Genomic DNA, 12632 nt, shown 5'->3' on the forward strand with positions numbered 1-12632 from the left:
GCCCTGTGATTTTTACTGCCTTTAATAGCAAACAAAAGCATTATGAAACATTATATCAAGCCATGTTTGTAGGATGCTTCTTCACACAAATGATCGTCCAGCAGAATAAAAAAGTAGTTCTTAGGTAGGAAAAATACAACATAAAAAGTAATATCTCACAACAAGGGGTAGGACATAAACAATTCTGGAGCACTGAATATCTGGGCTGAGCCCTGACTACTCAAACACTCCCTATTTCCTCAAAGGAAGATAAGACTTTTTTCCCCAAGTATTTCAACTTAAAAATTGGAGTTTGTCTTAAATCCTGTTCTTCATTCTTTCGGGTAAATAAACTAAGTACATAATATCATTTCATACATCTGTTAGTAGGGAAATGGCAGGTAGAGAGAGGCCAGACCACGGGCACCTACAATGGCATGAGAAATCTATGTTTAGATAAATGAATCTATCATATGTTTAGGCTCTTTGGTACTGCTCTTGTATGCCATCTGAAGCCTGATTTTGTGAGTTAAACTGAGCATGCCCTTGTCCTCTCTGGGACTTTCTTTAGGATGTAGCTGCCTTTGCACCCATCACAACAGAAATGAGCATGCAGCAACTGGGCAGTCTCCATATGCCTCATAGATGTCTAGGGAAATCACTGGCCTAAAGTGAGGTCTCATACTGATTTTAGACATTTAAAACAAATACTAATGTATTCACACATATACACTCACATTTCCCTTTAAAAAAGGCATGCAAACTCAGAAGATTTCAGTTTAAGTTTTGCAAAATGTGAAAACTTTTGTAAATGTCTAGTGCAGTCTTCACTTTAATACAAACTCTCACCTTAATGCAGGATGCCTTACTTTAATGAATCTCCTGCTAAAGCCCTCATTTTTTAGCTCTTACTCTTATTTAGTACATTTAGAAATTAAACTAAAGTGTTATTATTACCTCTAGCTCAGCAAAACTGAACGTATGATATGCTATAAAGATGCTTGCTTTTGGGAAATTGCCTGCTAATTTCTTTTGCAGACCACAGCATTGTGTAGATCCAACTCACTTTCACACCCTTCAGTCAGCAGCTCTGAACTGCTGTGACACATCAGTGTTGTCCTGAACGGGCTCACAGGCAACTCCAGGGTGTAAATAATGCAGTATAACAATAACAGCTGGTACAGTAACAAGAGATTAAAACTATTTTGATCCATCCTCAGACATCTCGTAAAGGTGAAAGGTGGTCCCTTCGAGCACAGATAGTTTATAACCCCAGATTCCATCTCAGGCATTAGCCTGTGGGCAAATTAGAGTAAGGACTTCAACTTGGTTAATAAGCAAATAACTGAACTGGTTTAAAGTATAAACATCTCTTCTCTCTTGTCCTCATTTATTTATATCATCCTTCTTCTGGGAGTTGCCATCCTAAAAACAGCATCAGAAGACTGTCCCAGTTCATAGTCTGGTGTTTCAGTAGGAACTCTGTTCCCTTTGTGATCTGAGAGGTTATGCTACAATATGGACCAAAGCCCCAAGACCTCTGTAGAGGTCCAGCTGACTGCTAGGGAGCTGGAAACCAGAAGCAGAGGAACCTATCACAGCCTAACGACCCCGCCCCCCTCCCACCCTGCCCCCAACAAGTCTTGCCAAAGGTCATTTGTCAAAGCCTTAATTTATCACTGTGCTGTTTTTTCATGATGGCAAAACCAGACTGTGAGAAAAGAGCAGAGAGTAGGCCCCTCTACAGGTGCACCAGCCTTTCTGGTTACTCCCCATCCTCATTAGCCGAACAGCTCATCTATTGAATGAAATTTAATCAACAAATGCAGTTGTCCTTGACAGGGCATCTTCAGTTGAAGAATGACTCCTCTTTCTAGACATGAAGTTGTATAACCACATATAATTTGATTGAAAGAAAATAAAATTGCATAATTCAATTGAAAAATGTTACCCCAATTAAATACATAAATGCTATAGTATACCCCTTGGACATAGTTCACTTAATAAAAACCAAATAAATATCCAGTTTTAAAGAGAGCAGCAAACTGCTGGGCATTTCACATTGTCAGCTCAGGTTTTCCAGAAAAAGAGTACTCAAATCCATTTGTACGCAAATTAAAGCCATGGTTATTTGTCCTGCAGCCTTTGAAAATATTGCTTTGGAATGTACACAGAAATGTGTGTGTTTGGCAGAGGCGGAGGAAGGGGGTCCACTCTTCACAATATGGCCTATCTCAGCACTATTTGGAATGCTTATTAGTCTAATGCCTTTTCAGAGTGCCTGAAGGCATGGAGAAGCACTTCTTATCTAACACCCCCACTAAGGATTAGGCTTTCCTACGTGTTCTACAGCCAGGGAAGGTGTACAACAGGGAAAGTGGATTTGCCTCTTTTTGGTAAAGGAAAAATTTTCTTTTAATTGCTAATTCAAGAATACTTCTGGTTTAGATTTCACGATGCACTATTTGGCTGCTTCTCAAACGAGTTCTTGGAGTCCCTTCTCTGCACCTGCCACTTAGATTGCAGCTCCTGGCTTATCTTATCTACCTTCAACCTCAACTATTCTTTCCCCTCACATTTTGTCAGTCGTGAATGAATCTCACTTGTGAACCTCCACTTTGTTGGCTCTGTGGTCAAATCTGGTGTGTTTTGACCTTCCTTTCCTAACACATGTTCTCTGTGGCCCAAACTGCAATGGTTGCTCTGCCATTGTCGAGGCTCAAAGTTGGCTGATGATCAGCATCCCTTTGAACACCCTCTCCTCTGAGAGTAACCACATGCTCTCAGTGTCATCCTCTCTAGCACCCACAGCAGGAGGAGGTGCAGGAGCAGCACTCCCACCACCACCATCTCCCTCAACAGCAAAACACTGCAGGACTCTCAGCAGCTCAGCTTTATGGGGGCAGATTTTGAATGCAGTGTGTATACATGTGGGTCGAGACAACTCATTTCACAGACTCAGGAACAAAAAGCATATCATTGTGGCTTAATCAAATTAAATATTCAAATGAAAGTAATAATTACTTAAATTTGTCTTGAGACTTTGTAGATTAAGTCTTTGAAATATCATTTTTGGCCTGTAGGCTATAATAAGTAAATCAGTCTCTAATGATTTGGAAAAGACCAGAGGGTTTGGGTTATTACCAACCAAGAGGCATTTATGAAAGATGAAAAGCAGTGTGGTCATTACACTGGCCTTGGACAGTACCTCTTCCTACAGATGATTTTGCTAACACGGCATCAACCAGGCATTGAAGTTAAGTAAAAAAAAAACTTGGCCAAGTATTTAAATTCACTGCCAATGTATGTGGAAAAGAGGTATTTAGTGACATAGTTGCCTGGTGGAAATCACTACAGCAAATTTCAGCTCTCATTATAATGTGTTAATTAATGTGTTAACATATGATTGCAGCAGATTGGTGAGACCAGCACTCCCATCAAGTCTAGGCATGTGTAACACATGCCCTGTGTGCTCCGGGTCCAGAAAATACCGTCAGAGCATGTGACTTCACGGGTAATGCAACATATCTCATGGTCCTTATGTGTACCTGGAAGGAAAGCTGTCAGATGAAATTTTTCACATGGCTTTCTTCACTGACTTTCACAGCAGAGTGACTCAATTTGCGCAAGTATCTGACTCATGAGTTGAGACTGAGATGGTGAAAGTGGTCTCAGAGACTGCTCTGATTGTGTGCATGACTGTCACACTTTGGTCTTCAAGGAGTTCACACTTTGCAACTAAGTGTTGTCCTCAAGTTGCCCAGGCTGGCAGGACACCCACCTTCCTCTGAGTTTGCAGAGAATCTGGAAAGGCAACACTTCTCTGCACTGTGGGGAGAGTAGCAACTGAAGCCTGGGAACAAGCAGGCTGTCAGGAGGACACAAGCAGGAATCACAAAAGCTGAGCTGATCACATGCTTGGCATGGAAGAGCAGGCACCAATGTGCACCAGCGAGGGGTCAGCCAGTCTTTCAGATGGGGTGCTGGTAAATGGGCTGGCTAGGAACTGTTTCAGGCTTCTGCATAGGACTGACCACAGGCAGCAATGAACTCCACTGCTCCTGCAATAGTTACTGCTGTGCTTTGCCTAGTTTGTCTGCTACATACTTGAAGATATCATTCTATGGAGCTGGGAATCTTAATCCTGGGATATACATTTCTCATTGCTGTCTCTTCCTTCATGTTCATATCTTCCGATTATTATACGAATAAAAAAGTTGTAGGAACTTTTTATACTTCAATGAGAAAGAAAATTTAGTATCAATAGCACAGAAGGCTATTAGAATTCAGAATAACAAGGTAAAGCTTCTAGAACACATGACATATCCCTTGGGCGGCACTATTAGTGGCTGCTGATAACATCAGTGGCAGTAACAGAGATGGGTGCTGGTATTGGTAATCAGAATTTCCAGTCGTATGCCAGATCAAATGCACCCCCAAACACCACAGTAATGTAAGGGAGGGTGACCTGGAGCATCTCTCCCAGAGCAATATTGGTTTTACCTTTCAACCTCAATTCATTTGCATATCTTCACAAGAAACATCTCAGAGATTAAAAACAAAATTCCTTACTCCTGAAGTCTGACAGAAATATCAGTGTAAAATTAAAAGATAATGCAGCAGGTTTATGTTTCATTCTCATCTACTGTTCTTTGCACTGGGATTACTGCCAGGTTACCACAAGCTCTGCACACGCAGCTATGGAATTGGTTTCTAACAGTAACACAAGGTTTAGCTTGCAGACGCTGGAAATGTGAGCTCTGTGTTTGTATTTATGCTTGGGAGTGGGAGCTCTGAAGCCTGCCTCTGAGACTTGAGGTGCTCAGTCTCTCCTGCTTCTTCAGGAAGATTGAAGATCTCCCTCTTCCTCAAGTAACACAGGATCAGAGAGCACTTAATCAACAGCAGCTGCATTGATCCTTCTGGCTAAGGACCTGGAGATGTATTCAGTTATCACATCCTGGCCATCCACACACTGCTTAAATCCTAAGGCTATTGGTGGCCCTTGTTTTCTAGAGCCTCCTCTGGAGGCAGCTCACCCCATGTCATGTGGGTGTGAGCCCTGCTTGGCCACATCCCCGGCTCTCGTCCAGTGCTCAGTGCAGTCACCCACAATAAGACCAGTAGTTTGTTTGGGAGAAGGCTGACATAATTGCACTCACTGCGAGTTACCCTGACCTGCATTGTGATGTGATGCCTCTGCCTATCCAGTCAACAGCTCCAGCAGTGTCTGCCCCCATATTGCAAGACTACCAAATCTGATGTCTTAAATAGATAAACACACATACAGTCCTTCATTTTCTTCTGGAAAATATTTCCAGCATATCTACCTGAAATTCCCTGCCTTTGCACCTCACCAGAATGATGAAATATGAGTACCCTAGCACAAACAACTGAGTTGCTCCTCCAAATCTGCACTCATGTCCTTCTTTGCTTTTCTGGACAACACATAGAAGAGTCTAATGTAGCCAAGATACTCTGATGATAACTCACCCAATTCAAACTGGTTGGAAAGGTTACCACAAGTTTGTCTGACTTCTTCACTGTCCCAGCCGAGAGGATAGAGGGCACAACCAGAGCCAATCAACAAACCTATGGAGAGAAAAGAAAACAGAAGCTCATACAAGCAATTCTCTTTAGCTAAAATGTAGGATGCCACTTGGGAATCAAAAGTGTCAAACTCCCATCTGGGAATCTCAGAGGAAAAAAAACCAAAATCAACCAACAGCTCTTCTTCTTCCAAAAACAGAAGCAAATTATTTGGACTTCCACTGCTGCATTCTGCACACTGTTTTACAGCTGGTCTGTGGGTTGGAGGCAGCCTTCACGGTTCTGCACCAGAATCCATCCTCAGTTTCTGGAGCTTCTATCTGAGAGCTTTTAGGCTCCTCATCTATTTTGTACAACTGCTACATTTAGTATTTCGAAAACTCAACGCGGGGTTAAATAGAAGCTGTGTTAATCACAGCACTTACAAGTTGATTGCTTCTGATTAATTAAAAAAACAATCAACCAGGGTCTATCAAGGTTCTATCAGGGAAAATAAACTGACAGTTGTGCTAATGCATTGTCGTTTTCCACTGGTTTTCAGTCTTTCAAAAGCCAGGGAAGAACGGTTTCATGTCACCTGATCAATTCATACCACAAGTACACACTCCACAAAGTTTTCTCAAATCATTTCAGCTAAATCAGCTGAGGTCTTGAGCTGTTTACCTATTCTCATGCTTGTTTTAACATTTACAACATGCTTTGCTTTCTCTAGCCCTCATGCTGCCCCAAACAGATGTGTTTTGGCTGTGTCTTTACTTTCACAAGATCTTGCTGGGAACCACTCAGTGGACCATGATTATTTTGCAGAAGAGGCATTTTTATCATATTGTGTTCTCATCTGCAATTTTCATCTGTCACTGCAGCAGCTGCCAACAAGCGGGTGTAGCTGGCAAAGCTTCTTACACAGACAGCCCAGAGAGAACATCTCAATGTATGCTACAGCATTCAAATGTTACCTCCTTTGTGTCAGATCTTATTTACAAGATTGGAAACAAATCATTATGTCGATAATGGGCAGGCTGAGCCTCACACTTTGCAGGCTGTAAAGGCAAGCAAGTCCTCAAAAAGTTTGCAGCAGTGCCTTTTACCTGTTAGGTAGAGCACAGGACTGGGACATGGTTTCAAGCCCTACAGCTGTCACTAATTGACTTTGGGCAAGTTTCTTGACCTCACACCATCTTGCTTTTCCTCTCTTTCCACAATAAGAACAATGTGTACCGCAGTGAAGCATTTCTGCAGTGCTCCTGGAGTAGAAAAATCCTGGATGTGGTGACAGAGGCACTGAGGACATCACATCAGTCTAACAGGAGCTCTGAGAGTGATTCTTACTCAGGGCCTGGAGCTAGCTGTGCATTTCTACTGCCTCCATCTTCAAGATTCTTAGCTTCTCATATTTCTGACGCTCTTGTAAGATACATAAATCACCTCTTGACCTGGTCAGAGACACATCAGAACAAAGTACTGAAGTCCAGAAGTGGTATATCATCTTTCTCCAAGAGATGTTTCATGCTCTTAGCATCTTAGCTTTTAACAAAGTAGCTCAGCAACTTGCTCCTCCAAGCACATCTGCCCCTGTTTAGGCCAAATATGAACTCCTTAGGTCTTCCTCTACTGAATTAAAATTCTTTCTTGCTGCTCAAGTTTGCTTCTTGCTTTCCTTTTCAGCCTGTACCTCTCTCCACATCTACATCACATAATGGAAAATAAATCCCCGAGGCAGCCCACGCCAAGACAGTGTGTTCACCCAACAGCTGTACAAGGAGGAAAGCAATTAAGGACACATGAATGCTAGGTATTTTCAGAACTTTGCCTGACCTGGATATGGTTTCTTCTAATGTCCTCTCTAATTGCTTTCACAGTATCATGTGATATTTTGCCGCAGGGCCTCAGAGCTGAAGGCAGCTGGTAGAATCCATGTAAATGAGAGTCGCTTCTAATTAAATTCTCAGAACGGATGTTTCTCTGACAGGAGAATCTGAGTCAAAACCGGGACTATGTTTGTTAAAGACAGATTAAAACCCTGAAAAATCCTGACTGACACTAGAATTGTTAAAGTGAGGGGGGTGTTATGAAGTGCTGACAGCATGGCTGGTTTGCTAAGAATGGGCAGGACCCAATAGGGCAAGGAGGAACATCACCACTGATGATGAGAATGGATAGGGAAGGGAGGAAGACTACCTAGATGCCAATCTCACAGACCTGTGGACCATGGCAGTGTCCTGCTATGCTTCTGAGCCCTTCCCAAGCAGCCATGCTGCCCATGACCTGCCAGATACCAGCCCAGGCCAACTACAGTTCCAAAGCTGCATTGGCCAAAAGCTAACCGCCCTGTCTGGGATGGTTTTAATCGACTGGTGTCCTTGAACAGACTTTCTGGGAGACCTTGCAAATGCTCAAAAGGCTGCACTGTGAGGGGCAGGGAGATGTGTGCAGGGGGCAGGAGGGAAGGCAGGCCTGCAGCTGCCTGTGTTGGACACCATGAAATGGCAGCCAGCCCTTTCTCACAAGGGGCCTGAGAAAGCCTCCAGCCCAGTTCTTCCAGAAGGGCAAAACAGCAGCACTGCAGACAAGTGAAAGCACTATTAGCATTACAATGCTGCCCCTCCAAACTCAGAATAAACTCTTACTCAGCACTTGCCAATTACTCTCCTCAGGTGGCAACAGTGTCTAGTGCCCATTGCATTCACTAAGCATTGTTTGTTTTCAGCTATCTTTAGATTTTGTTGCAGTTGCAAGCTGTTATTTGGGTTTTTGTTCCCAGGAATATATCTCACAGCACTTCCCAGTGCCACCCTCCAAACACAGCTCATCTTCTTCCAACCACCTATACATGTTCACTTTTTCTGCCTCAGATGCTACACTGGATACAGTGACCGCAAGCCTTGGCAACTCATTTCCTTCCTTAACCCCGACCTCTTCATCCTCCTGTCATATCCTCATTTCAGTAACTCCAAAGCTGTTTCAGTGAAAAGATATTCTGGGATTCAGTCAAAAATCCACTACAGTAATGTTAAATTGCTTCAAAAGAGCAACTGCCTCACTGGTACATGGATGCTTGCCAATCCACACTGTCTAATACCCAGCTCACAGCACCCACTGCTGAGTCTCGCCATCAGCTGTGCCTCTTAGAAAGAAATAAACTAAATAAGGGAAAAATAGTAGGCTATGTCAGAAAATCTTCCTATCCAAGAGACAGCTGGCTCTCCAGTTGAGCATGAGCTTTAGCAGTTTCATTTATGGAGTGCCAGCCATGGAGCACTGCAGCCTCACAGCTTGCCCTGACTGGAACAATGAGACCAAATGGGAAACTGCGGCCTAACACCAGTGCCCCAAAGCATGAGCAGCAGCACCTGTGAAGGACAGGGTGTAAAACCGTAGGCAAGCTCACATGCTTCATTTAGCAAACACAAAACCTGCAAGAGACCAAAGATGCTGCCGGGTGCATAGGGCTACATTCCTGCCTGGCAAAAAGGCTTATGCCTATAAATACTGATTTTGCCACAGGTGCCAACTGGCCACAAGTCCTAAATCTGGTGTTTTGACATCTCCTTTGTTATCCTTGGTTTTCAGATGCTTTTGATGGACATTCAAATGTTTCTCTGTAGTGGCGTGTACATGCCTGCTGTGGATTTAGGTCTATTGACAACAGAGTTTGTTCCCCAGTACTTCATTCAGGCAAAGTTTGGGCCAAACTCAGGGATTTGCCTTCAGTATGAGACTCCCACTAAAACTCAGAGACTGCTAGTCAGCAAGAAAAATTTTGCCACAGGTACCAACAAGGTTTCACAAGGTTTGCTTTATGCCCTGAGGTATCCATATATGTATAAGCCTGTGTTTGTAATGTCCCATAGCTTTCAGCAGGATTCTGCATGACTTTAGCAGGGCTGATATTGCGTGAGTCTGCATGGGCAGTGAGGTTGTGAACTGGCATTTCAGCTCCCTTATTTTATGCACTAAAAGTGTTGAGGGTGCCTCAAAGCCCACGGTGTTGAGAAGACTCGGATGAAAGACCCTCACCCTCTTCTTTCCATTCTGATCAATCCACTTCTATTTGTAAGCAACAAAAAGTGTGGATCGAACCCTGCAAAAGCAAAATAGACTGCCCACTGTTACCGCTGTTAATTCATACATGCTCACAGTCAATTTGTTTAATCACCCAGAATGTAGATGAACAGCTGCAACCTCCATTTAAAGATCTAAGTTAAATATGAGGGTTGCAAACCCAAAGGAAATCTTTAAGCTAATTTTGCATCTTCAGTAGAGAGCACTTACTGATTTAGCTTAAGAGTCACATCCTGGCCTGCCCTATAGTTATTGTATTTAGCCAGCTATGCTATCCAGGACACCACACCTGGCTTTACAGTGGCTTAAAATGCCTAGAATGCCTGCAACATTTCTTAAGGAAGCAAAAAAGAAAAAAACTCAACCCTACCATGCTGTAATTACCATCACCTGTCATCTTCCATTATCTACTACAGTCATAAAGAGAACTAGAAAGGCGAAGGAATTCTACAGGTCCTTCACAACAAGGGGCTGCAGCGTCAAGATGTGAGGGAGCCAGTAAGTGGGACAGGGCCGGCTGGCAGCAGAGATGCTGCTGACACTTGGAAGCTGTTTTGGATGATGTGCCATGCACCAGTGGAGGTGTTGGCACTGTCAGAGACAGGCTTTTCCAGAGCAGTTCTGCCTTGGGGAATGAAAGGGGCTCCTTGCCCTGACCCGTGAAACACTGCTGTGGCTGTGGCAGGCTCGCTGCATGAGTCAGGCACAGGAGAGAGATACAGGCCTGGATTAATGCAGCCAGTTTTGGCAGTGCAAAACTAGAATTAAGTACTTGGCTTCAATATTCAACAGGGCTCCATGCAGCCACCAGGCTCAGTCCACACATAGCGCTGGATACCTTCAAAAAGTGAGCCAAGCCCAGACCACGTGCTAAGTGAGGAGCTGCCCAGACCCACAGTTGAAAAACTGCAAACCAGGGGGTCAGAGATTGTATTCCTCAATAGTAAACTACCTAGAATAATCTTTGTCCACCCCAGACTGCTCTCACTGTCACTCTTGCAGCGGGTATCACATGTGATCATATTTTAGTAACACTTAGCACCTGAAAGATGATCTTGTCTGTTTGGATTGGAGCTTGTAATTGAAAATAATTGCATCTAACAGGTTCTGCATATGGTAGATGCGGCAGGGAAGGGACAGTAATTACATTAGTGGCTTGGCACAGATCTATGTTTCACCTCTGAAGTGATAAAGAAATGATTTGTGGCATGCAGCAATCAGTTTACTCCAAGAGGTAAAGTATTAACCACTATTAATATCTCCAAGAATAGCTTGGACATAGGCAAGTCTCAAACAATTAATACAGAAGGATTAATAAGCCAAGAAACACTAACCAGATTTTGCTGTGAGCAAAATGACTACTCTCAGAAAGACCAATTGCCAAACGTCATTGCACAGAAAAGCAAGCTTGAAAATCCCTGCGATCAGCCATCCTCAGATTGCTACTGTGGCTCTAATGGGAGCCTCTACCCTCAGATCTGATGTGCCTTACATGTAGGCATCATACCATGACTTAATTGTAACTGTCTTGACAGTTCCTAGCTAGCAAGTCCTGCTTAAGAGACACTTGAGGTCACAGCATGCCCCTGATTTCTATATGGCTGATTCTTGTTTTGTTTTCGGTCCACTTGACCATTGCATCCTCAAAATCCTGTTAAATACAGTTCAACCTTTGCCAGTATGGTTCCTTCTCCCTCACACAGGGTAAACCTAAGCACATAATTCAGATAAATCTGATGGAGAAAAACATCAATTTGATCAACAAAGAGAGGTAATGATGGCAGAAAATGATGCACTTGGCTTCAGATTCACCCTCTGAGTCTTGCTGCTAGAAAATGTATTTTGAAACAAGAACAAAACCAATGGTGGCTTTCTTTGATTATGGACCTCTTAAGAGTCTTCTACGTGGCCACTGGGAATTGTATTCCTTTTGTGTATCTCCTCTGCTCCAGTCACAGTTACACCCTATGAATGCAGCGGAAAGGACTGCTGGGCACCATAAAGGGCCTCCCTGGGCAGCAGTCAGAGGGGGCCCGCACTGCCCTAGCGGGAAGGCATGAGAAGTCTCTCAAGCAGGGTAGAGCCCAGTGTCATTGTGAAAACTCAATTCATGTTCCCACCTAGAAAAATAAAAGGAATGACTCAAGCTTGATACACGTACAGCAGACAGAAAATAAAACCAGAACTGAATACCACCTTTTGCACCATCACTTTCTAATGAGAAACATCTTCTTCAAAGTGTTTTCTTCCTTTCTGTCCCCCATCTTCTACTTTTTCCCCCTTTCATTTTCAGATCTGACCAAAAAGAAACAACGTCTTTTTCTTGAGGGTTTGTGGGGTTTTGTTTTTGCTAGGCATTTCTAGTGAACACTGCTCATCTGACAGATATTCAGGCCATCTGGAGAAGCTGACAGACAATAATTTGGAAGTCATCCCTTTCAAGACCATTTTAATGATGAGTTTTCCTTTCACAATTTTTTCTCCATTTGCCCATCTGAATCTTCAAAGATGATAGAAAGTTTTCACATTCCCATCTGTCACTTGAAGGTAATTTCTACAAGCAAAACAACCCCAATTTTTAGACGCATTACAGACCCAGACTCTCTGTTTTTTGTGACTTAAAAACTCTCCTCGCTGTAATGGCTTTAAAGCATTTAGCTGCTATAAAAGTGAGCCTGCACTGTGAAAGTAAAATTGAGCTGGCACATAAAGTTGTCTGCTGCTTTCAGATATATCTTAATCAACAAACAATGGGGTTAAAGAATAATTGGTTAAAAACTGTGACATGAAATACTTCAGAAGACGCAGCTTCTGAAGTCCTTGCTCAGGAAACTCTTCAGGACCTGCAACCAAGTAGCAACTGCGGAGTAATACAAGTGGGTCAGAGCAGTTTCAAGCAAACTCCAGAGCCCGGGCAAAGCAGCAGGATACGATGGAGCAAAGAGAGGAGCAGGACCTGCCATAGCAGAATCTCAGGTCCGTTAGTGAGGGATTGTGTCTTCTTTACACCAGCAGCTCCAAGCTCCTCAACCAGAAGCACC

General features: G+C 43.3%; 1 protein-coding gene across 1 annotated transcript in view; it reads right to left on the reverse strand.

The window, feature by feature from the left end:
* LHFPL6 (LHFPL tetraspan subfamily member 6) overlaps positions 1 to 12632 on the reverse strand; it is a 143534-nt gene that overhangs the window by 8447 nt on the left and 122455 nt on the right. Inside the window, exon 3 of the mRNA XM_062020454.1 lies at positions 5473 to 5571. Coding sequence (XP_061876438.1) covers positions 5473 to 5571 — 99 coding nt within the window. The remainder of the gene's footprint in view (positions 1 to 5472; positions 5572 to 12632) is intronic.

This window comes from Colius striatus, chromosome 1 (genome assembly GCF_028858725.1).
Source record: "Colius striatus isolate bColStr4 chromosome 1, bColStr4.1.hap1, whole genome shotgun sequence".
NCBI lineage: Eukaryota > Metazoa > Chordata > Aves > Coliiformes > Coliidae > Colius > Colius striatus.